The following is a 10,288-nucleotide window of genomic DNA, read 5'->3' as shown; positions in this document are numbered from 1 at the left end:
AAAATCAGATCATCAGTGTAAAAAAATGATATTACTTAACGTGCTCTTTGAGGTCAAGATTTGACCGAGTTAACAGTAAAGTTAAAGTTAAATCTTATGACGAATTGATGACAATAACTAACGGTTTATCTACGTATACATATAAAAAAGCACGGGTTAATTTAACTATAGGTACCTATGTAAATGTTTAAAATTAAATGCCTTTTGTATAGGTAGACCTAGGAGAACATTTATGAAACAAATAATAGAGAAGGTGCAGGTCGTGTCGTATCGAGATGGGAAGGTTTTGGCGGGAAGATGAGAGGAATGGCGATTACATAACATAACAAATACTTTATTGCACAAACAGGAAAAAAACAAAATACAAAACAAAAGAGAAATAGAATTAGTACAATAGGCAGCCTTATTGCTAAGTAGCAATCTCTTCCAGGCAACCTTTAAGTATAGGAGATATTGAATATTATGTAATATAGCGGGATAGTGCAGCATGGGAATACTTGATTACTCCACCGACAAGAGCGCAACTCTTAAATAGAGAGAGAGATAGGTACGCAATTCAGGCCTGTTATCTTTTTGTGCCAAGTGCCAGCCAGTGCATTTGTCCGGCCAAGTAGTTACCGCCATATGCGGCGAATCTAAAATAATCTAAAAACATTACTTGGTAGTCGTGTATCACCTTAGGCTACATCTTCACATAACACTAGACTTCAAAACCTACTTGATCTATGACTTCTTCTCTCGCGTGGGTTGTGAGGTGTCCAACCTCATCAACCCTGGTGTCAGGGTTACTACTGAGCCACCAAAGGCCCCTGACATGACTCATGTAACGACTACTTACGTCAGTAAGTAGTAACCGGGACCAACGGCTTAACATGCTTTCCGCAACACGGATCATTTTTCTTTCGGACAATCAGGTGATCAGCCTGTAATGTCCTAACCAAACTAGGGATCACAAAGTGATTTTCGTGATATGTCCCCATTGGGATTTGAACCCGGGACCTTTCAGATCGTGAGTCCAACGCTCAAACCAATGGACCACGGAGGCCGTCGGATCTTATACTGTACGTATTTAACGTACTCTTTTTTTGACCTGACTTATTGTAGATTTTGGCATTAACTACTTTGCCGGAGCTCCAAAGCACCGAAGTCATCTCTCTTCTATCGTGTGGGTTGTGAGGTGGATTACCAACCCCATCAACCCTTGTGTCAGGATTACTATTGTACCGCCAAAGGCTTCTGACATGACTCATGTAACGACTACTTACTTGCACCAGTAAGCAGTAACCGGGACCAACGGGACCACGGATCATCTTACTTTCGGACATCCAGGTGATCAGCATGTAATGTCCTAACCATACTAGGGATGACAAAGTGATTTGAGTGAGTGACCGAGGTCATGAACCGCCAGATATTGCCCAACGGTTCCAACCAACGAAGCACAACAAAATATAATAGTTTATGCCTACGCGCAGCGAACACTATATCTCGGCGTTCTCAGCTCTATACAATGTTACCCCACCACATTCCAAAATGGCGGGCGTATTCTGGTCAAGCCGTTATCAGATTTGGCTGTTAGGTTCCTAGATTTAGTTATTAGTTAATACACTTTTTTTTGACGTGACTTATTGTAGATTTGCCGCAGATGGCATTAACTACTTGGCCGGATAAATGAGGAGGGCTGAAGGCTCTCACAGTTATTACACATGTCACCAGATCTTAGAATTGATCATTTCACTTTGTGTTCGATCATTTCATGATATATAAATTAGGAATGTGATGACAATAATTAAATTGACAAACGGTGTTCTAGAACCACCCGCCCTACTACGCTTTGTTGCTTAAGGTTCTAGTTAGTGATGGTAACATTTCTATAAAAAAAGTAAATATACAAAGGAAAAATGTTAAGACTATTTTTACCGACTTCAAAAAAGGAGGAGGTTCTCAATTCGACCGTGTATTTTTTTTTGTCTATTGCTCTGCCTGCTGACCCGTGTCAATTTCTTTGTTTTTACAGAGAACTCCGGAGCCGTTTTCTTTTTTCCTCACCTAAATCCGTTTTAAATTCATTAAGGGTTGACAGCCGAACGCAACCGAAAAACCATTAGTAAAATAATCGCTTTGGAATCGCAACAGCCTCATCGAATACGTCCCGTTAGCTCGACAACCTGCGGCCAACTTCAGTCGACTCCCAACCGCCAGGCGCATGCGCCGCGTCCGCCACAGTTCCACATTTAAAACCTTTTGTTTTTAATCAAATTACCGTTAAAACCGTTTATATCGAATTTCTCCCAAAATTCCAAAGTGAATTTAGCTACAAGTGAGATTTAAAGTGTATTTAGACTGTTATCTGTGTTCAAAGTGAAATCGCAAGGACAATGACGAGTTTAGTGATGTATTGTCGATTATAACGGCCGGATAATTGAAGTGAATTACAGTGAAATAAACATGGAGGATGTTTACACGATAAAGGTTAAGACGAAGCCTGACACGAGGAATCTGTACCCTTCGGAGAGAAGGTACTCAGCTTCAACCGTATCAGGACTGGCCTGGGTGCACATTGCATTGGCCGCGACGTCATTTCTCCTAGCTTGCCTAGCTTTGGTCAACCCTACTTCGGATATAAAGCGGCTAACTTTAAATGACACTGAAGAAACAGTCGTTGATAGACACGAACTAGCATTTAATTTGACTAATAATTATGATGAAGAAAGATCTGCTGATTACATTGAATCTACGACGGATGGTATTACTACAGAGCGGAACGATGAAGAGAGTAAAGAGAAAGCTGAAGAAGATATAAATGTTGATAAAAGAGATAACAACTACATTCTAGTTTTAGCACCGACTTTGCTAACAGTTTTCGCTTTAGCCGCCGGCATAGCATCAATTATGGCTTCAGCAAGATGGTATATCGACAGAAACATAACGTGGTTGTTCTGTATGTCGGTTTTATCAACATTATTTGCCCTCACATCCTTCATAATGATAGCAACATGGTTTGCTATGACAGAAGATGACATTTCAGAGTTTTACAAAGACAAAGTGCCTTTTAAAGACTATTTTGTAGTGAAACAGAGTGATGTCGTTCACAAAAACGAATCTCATATTGTTGTTAAGACTTCTTCCAACGAAAACGAAGATGACCACTCGCATTTGTTTACAAAACGCGTTCTATCTATAAACATACTCATTGCTTCGTTTCTTGAACTGCTATGGTCGATTTTAAGCGTAAAAATCTCATATAAAGGAATGAGGAATAATTATAAGGAAGATAACGATAGAAGAGGGAATTGCATATCAGTTGTGACAACGATTAAAGGTAACACGAACAAGCTGCCGAGAAACGCTAAACTCATACCGCCAAAACCTGATTTGATAGACCACTATCCCAGCACGAAAATAAAGAGGATATTCCTAGCTCAAAGTGACAATGGATTCTACTTGAAAAACCAGAATAACAAAGCGAAGAACACTGAGACAAGCTCAGAGTTTTACAAAGAAAGAATGATGAATTTCCTCAACAGATGCGCTTCTCAGGCGAATAACTCTGAGATGATAACTCCCAGCGAGCACTCAGAGTCCGTACTTAATGCTATCCCTGAGGTGACGAACGTTGAAGTCACGATAGAAAATGACAATAAAGACAATAGAGTGACCCCTGTAAGTTGGGGTGACACCCCGGATCACACAATTTATAACCAGAATAATATTAATTTCGAAAAGATTTTTAATTTTAAGAAAGAAGAAGAAAAAATTGACGACACTCATGAAGAAAAAGATAAGCCAAGTGATTAGGTTGTGAAATACTTATTTAGAGGTATAAATTTAAAAAATGGTTAAGTGCAGTGTTCATAATTTAAGAAAAAATGTTTATGGTATGTTTTGTGTGGTTGCATGGTATATATACCTAATTACTTATGTAACATTTTTTTTATCTTTATTCGACGTCTTGATTACCTTGATCAAGCTTGATAAAAAAGAAATAAAATCGCAAGTATGACTTTAGAATGTAAATTGTAATACCTATATGTGTAGTGCAAGTTAGTTTTCATAAAAAAAAAACAAAAATATTTATTTTTCAAAATTGGCTTACAAAGTTAGCGCTTTTTGAACGTCAAAAAAAATTAATTACAACATAAATATTATGTAACTAGCTGTAAAACTACTACCACATCGGAATCTGTAACGCTGAGGGAAAGACGTGGCCAGAAAACCTCCCAGCACAGGGCCCTAGTCCTACTGTTTCATATTTTCCTTTCTTCTTTTTTTTAAATCCAGTTTGTATTACATAATTTATAGACTTAAATACAATGGTATTCCAATTAGCCGGTGGAAGGAAAGTGAAAAATAAAGAGTTTATGTGCCTTTATCACAGAAACAGTGTTTTATGAGCTAGCTGACAGAAGCAGGCCTGTCCACATAAAAGGAAGAAAATCTTGTAATGTAAATTTTGTACGTAGATAATATGTTTATTACAAAATAAACAACTTTTATTTATTGGCCTTTGATATACTGGAATGGAAAATGCTACACTGACAAGAGCGTGGCCCTTAAATTGATCATGATAACAAAATAAAGATTGTCGTCAAAAAAAAAACACGCTTGGTTGACACTGAAAACATCAATGGTACGCGAAATTGTTACGTCAAAATCTGAATTTCACCAATACGTAGTATAATTCCTTTTTCTATAGCTTTACACACGACCTCAGTCACCGAGGTCATCGTCAAACTCAGCTCAGAATTGGTATTCTTAGATGGCGCCTCAGCCTTAACTCGAGTTTAATCCACCAAGAAATGACGTAATTAATTTAGTATTATTATGTTGGCAGTACGATATGCTCGACTCCAGTAAGTAAAGTCCAGTAAAGTCCTCAAGTCGAGGACGTAAATGTCATCTTAAAATACCAAAATGCTCAGTTGAGGCCGAGTCGAATGGACGAAGAGTCGTGTATCTTAGAATACGGGTGTCAGTGCAAAAAAACACTAAAACTCAGATTTAGGCCCTGCGCAGACGACAGACTATCCGTGACGCACTTTTTAGTCTGTGAAAATATAACCTATGCAATTATATGCAGTAACGCGCCGGACTTTTTGCGCGTCGTGTGCGTTACTGCATAGGCATAGGTTATATTTTCACAGACTAAAAAGTGCGTCACGGATAGTCTGTCGTCTGCGCAGGGCCTTAGGCGTAACAAATCCGAATCTGCATCTACGTTCGCGGATGTCAAAAATCCTGCCCGCAACCATAGAATAACGAATAATACTACGTATAGCGGCAACTCTCCGCTAATCGAACATAGTTTAGACTTGAATCGTATGGTGTCAGACGTCACACACACAGATGCGCGTGTACGATAATGTCAACGTGTGGTGTCTGTGTAAAACGAGGTTGTCTGTATGAAGTGTCCGGGGTGTGCTCGAAGGCTCTAGACAGACGGACCGCATTTCAACTGCAATCCAACCGAGAGTTCACACAACTGCACGCCGACTGCAATCGGACTGCCCGTTTGGTTTGCATTTCTATTGTAGTCGTGTCAACTGCATTCAAACTGCATCGGAACTGCAATTTGGCAGTCGGATTGCAGTTGAAATGCGATCCGTCTGTCTAGAGCCTTACAATAGAGTCATTAAAGCCCGAGCTCCCTAACTAACTTCTAATTTGCCAGGGATAGATCCGATTTTGATGATTTTAATTAAAGTTGCAAAGGATTACAAAAAGCGACACTGAAAGTGATAAAAATGTATGGCATTGACACAAAGTGATATGTCTATCTCATATCGTCACTTTATAGTGAAACTACGTAAGCGCCATTTTGAAAAATCACATTCGAATGTAATTTTTGCTAGCAAAACCTCGCAATAGACAAGCTCGTTTCAATCCAGCTGGGTCTGTATGACAACCGCGCCGCGCGTGGCGCGCTTTATATCGCGGTTGCGGTTGTCAAGCAGACCCGGCAGGTCCAATTGTATGGTCTCAATTTTTAACCAGAATGAAATTCGAGATTTTGTTGGAGAAAATCACACATCAGAATGAAAAATCAAACTGATGACAGACATTGACACCAGGGGTCTTAGCCAAGTAGCAAACGGTTACGAAAAGCGACAATCATCATCCCCCTAGCATTATCCCGTTTTCACAGGGTCCGCTTACCTAACCTGAAGATTTGACAGGTCCGGTTTTTTAAAAAAGGCAATAATGACAGTGATAAAAAAGTATGGGATTGCCGTAAACTGATGTCACCTCATGTCAATCCCATACATATCAATCCAATACGTTTTTACGTTTTTACCACTCTCGAATGTCTTTTTTTACCGAGTTTTTACTCCCCATTTGTCCGGCCAAGTGTTAATGCCATTTCCGACAAATCTACAATCATCATCATCAATTTAAGAGCCACGCTCTTGTCGGTGTAGCATTTTCCATTCCAGTCTATCAAAGGCCAATTCCTTGACTTCCCTATAAGACACAACCAAAATCTACAATAAATCGTAAAAAAACTGTCGGTTTTCGTAATCATTTGTTCTTGGCCAAGGCTGGGAGTTCGGTTCTTGAACTTTTAACAATTATTATGTAAAATTGCTGTAGTTATATGTATATTAAGATCTCATTATGTCAGAAACGATGTATTTTAACACGAGGAATTTAATAAATCATTATGAATTCTCATGAATGTTATTTATACACGGATACCCCGCTTCATATTCGATATGTGAATGATAATACAATATAACATAACAAATCAATACAGTATCAATTTACAACGGCGGACAATGGTGTCCTGTAAACACCATCTAATTTCATTTTAAGTTATATCTGTCTTTTTCTTATCCGCCGAAAGGGAAAGGGACGGGTAATCGACAAGCATAAAATATAATGGAACACACGTCAATTTTAACACAAATCTAAAACAACCGTCTAAAAAATTTACATTACCGCCAGAATTATATTGACAGCACACGTCAAACTGTTTGCATATCAGCGAGATACCTTTCTGATTCACTCGGGTTATTCATTCATTTACTCATTCTTCCTAAAATTAAGAGCTATCAATCATCCGTCCCTTTCCTTTTCGGCGGATAAGAAAATTACAGCTATAACTTTAAGTAAAATTAGGAGGTGTCTGCAGGAATCGGGGCAATTGTGATTTATTTATGATTTTTTTTTTTTATACAGTGTTAGTAACATCGTAACGAATACTGAGGGGGATGATTCAGACCATGATTCTGAGTTAATATCAAGTAGAATTTTCCTCTTGCCTTTTCTGCTCGGCAGTACTCTGTCTGACGCGAGTGGGATGGCGCCCAGCGGGCCTAGCACCGTAAGCAGGCGACTCTTTCTCGCCGCGATTGAGATCATCTGTCTCTTTCTGTGCAGTACTGTGAGAGAGTGACGGGTGACGCATGTCGAGGCGAGAAAGAGTCGTGCGCTTACGGTGCCCCTCAGAGTGAAAGCCGTACTAGGACACCTCTCCTCCGCCTCTGAATAGTACTGACAGTTACAAAATAAAAAAACCAATGAATGGTAGGTAAATATTATGGAATATATAAATGTTGTATATTATTATTCATCTTCTATCGTGTGTATTGTTAGGTGGATTACCAACCAACCCTGGTATCAGGGTTATTACTGAGCCGCCATAGGCCCTTGACGTGACTCATGTAACGACTACGTACTTACATCAGTAAGTAATAACCGGGACCAACGGCTTAACGTGCCTTCCGTGCGGATCATCTTACTGTCGGACAATCAGGTGATCAGGGGGGCTAAAATGGCCACATCGAAGCAATTCATCTAAAAAAAGCAATATTGCAATTTGACAGTTGTTTGCATTGCGCACTTACGTTTATATGCGCGAATGTCAAATTGCAATATTGCTTTCTTAGATGATTTGCTTTGATGGAGCCATTTTAACCCCCCAGTCTGTAATGTCCTAACCAAACTAGGGATCACAAAGGTTATTAATTTCGATAATTGTTCGTCCCTGTATTGTCACTGTTTAATGAAGAGAGAGGAATTCTTGCAATCATCACTATATGGCCTTCATGTTCCGTCGGTCACGATTTGCTGGGCCATCACGACTTCATGATATCATTTTTGTTATTAAATATAATTATGCGTCAGTAGGTGTGATGTTATTGTCTTTGTTTTCTTTTTTTGTGACTTATTGTAGATTTGCCGCATACGGCATTATAACTACTTGGTCGAATAAATGGGAAGCGCTGAAGGCTCTCACCCGGTACAACGTTTAAGACAACACCTGGGTGTCCAGTTGGGCGCGAACCTCGGCTCAGGGCAAGGAAAAATATTGGAAAGAATTAATTTAATCGACCATAGTGGGTCGATAGCGATAAGCGCTGAATGAGGGATTTCAAGGGACCGCAGACTTAAGTATTAAATGTTAGATGAATTTTCCATCGCAAAAGTATAACATAACATAAATAAATAGCCTATATACGTCCCACTGCTGGGCACAGGCCTCCCCTCAATCAACCGGAGGGGGTATGGAGCATACTCCACCACGCTGCTCCACTGCGGGTCGGTAGAGGAGTTTTTACGGCTAATAGCCGGGACCAACGGCTTAACGTGCCCTCCGAAGCACGGAATCATCTTACTTTTTCGAACAATCAGGTGATTCAAGCCTGAAAAGTCCTTACCAAACAAAGGACAGTCTCACGAAGTGATTTCGACAATGTCCCCATCGGGAATCGAACCCGGACCAAAAGGCAAAAGTATAAAATTGAAAATAATAAAAAAAACACAAAAAATACATGAATTTTGCGACGGAAAATTCCACTTGATATTAACTCAGAATCATGGTCTGAATCATCCACCTCAGTATTCGTTACGATGTCACTTACACCCTGTATATATCAATGAATACAATCCTTATACATCTACGAAATGCTAACGAAGAGAGCAGAAAAGGAAAGTTGAAGAAAAACTGATTCGAGTGAATAACTAACTAGCCACGTAGATCGCGTAGAAAGTTGCCGTGCTAAAACGTAATCTATACGGCGGCGGTTTTTCATATTAATTAATGACTTTATTGTCTACTTTCAATGAGGGCCTTTCCAGGCTACGTTCCCCAAAAATATACAGATGGCGCTGTACACATTTGCCTTCGTTTAACATTCTAATTTCATGGATAACAGGCATCTTTTACATTGTTTTAAGTTTACGCGGTTATTGGTGCAAACGCCATCTAATTTTATTTTAAGTTACACCTGTCATTTTCTTATCCGTTGAAAAAGAAAGGGACGGGTAATCGACAGGTATAAAATTTATGGAATACATAAACTCACGCCTATTTCCCACCGGGGTAAGCAGAGACTATAGAATTCCATTTGCTTCGATCCTGACACACTTCTCTAAAATTCAAATTTATGGAATACACGTCAATTTTAAGCAGAAATCTAAAACAACCGTCTAAAAATTTTACATCGGCCTATAACCCGACGGAGTTAAGTAGACAGCACGTCAAACGGATTGCATACCAGCGAGATGCCTATTTTGTTCGCACGGGTTATTCATTCATTTTAAAATTTACTTGTGGACAATCATCCGTCCCTTTCCTTTTCGGCGGATAAGAAAATGACGGGTATAACTTAAAAAAAAATTAGGAGGTATCTGCAAGAATCGGGGCCATTATCATAATTAAAACACATAATAACTGGTTAGTTCAGATGGTTCCGAACATTCCGATATCAAAAACATAAACCAGCGACAAAGAAAGAGGGTAGACACATATGTCTGCCCGTAGAAAATTATGGATCTACCTACTCCACTCGAATCCCATCAGTCATCCCGTGATCATGGCATTTGCAACAGTGTCGAAATATCGGGAGTCTCATATCCCTACTTTAAACGCGGTAAGAACTCGTTATTATGTGTTTTAATTACAGACATCTTTTGTCTTTTTTTGGGTATTAATGACGACCCTTGTTATTACACCCAGGCACAACACATCTTCCACCTGTTATTATTCTGAACAAAATAAAGAGAAGTAATATAGGTAGCAACATAATTTTATACATAATGTGATCCAAATATTAAGCAATTGCGGTAGCCAATTGCGGGTTTATGGTTTGTGGATTTTTAGCCTTTACAGTATTACAAGTTCGTTGCACATTCCCGAGAAATGAATTTTCGGAGGTATGTGACCTAACCTGTTTTTCTCTTCGCGGGTTGGAAGGTTAGACAACAGTCGCTTCTGTAAAAAACTGGACCTGTCAAATCTTCAGGTTAGGTAAGCGCACTCTGTGAAAAACGGTTTGTTGGTTACTTC

At 39.3% G+C, this 10,288-nt stretch overlaps 1 protein-coding gene across 1 annotated transcript; it reads left to right on the top strand.

Annotated features, from left to right (window-relative positions):
• The first annotated feature begins 2,195 nt into the window (after nt 1-2,195).
• On the top strand, nt 2,196-4,497 carry LOC126378431 (uncharacterized). Its single transcript, XM_050026788.1, has one exon. It carries the CDS (start codon nt 2,446-2,448, stop codon nt 3,793-3,795), a length of 1,350 nt encoding a protein of 449 aa, XP_049882745.1. The 5' UTR covers nt 2,196-2,445; the 3' UTR covers nt 3,796-4,497.
• The last annotated feature ends 5,791 nt before the right edge of the window (nt 4,498-10,288 follow it).

Source organism: Pectinophora gossypiella, chromosome 26 (genome assembly GCF_024362695.1).
Source record: "Pectinophora gossypiella chromosome 26, ilPecGoss1.1, whole genome shotgun sequence".
In the NCBI taxonomy this organism is placed as follows: domain Eukaryota; kingdom Metazoa; phylum Arthropoda; class Insecta; order Lepidoptera; family Gelechiidae; genus Pectinophora; species Pectinophora gossypiella.
Note: the sequence above shows the minus strand (reverse complement) of the source record. Positions and strands in the feature narration are given on the sequence as shown.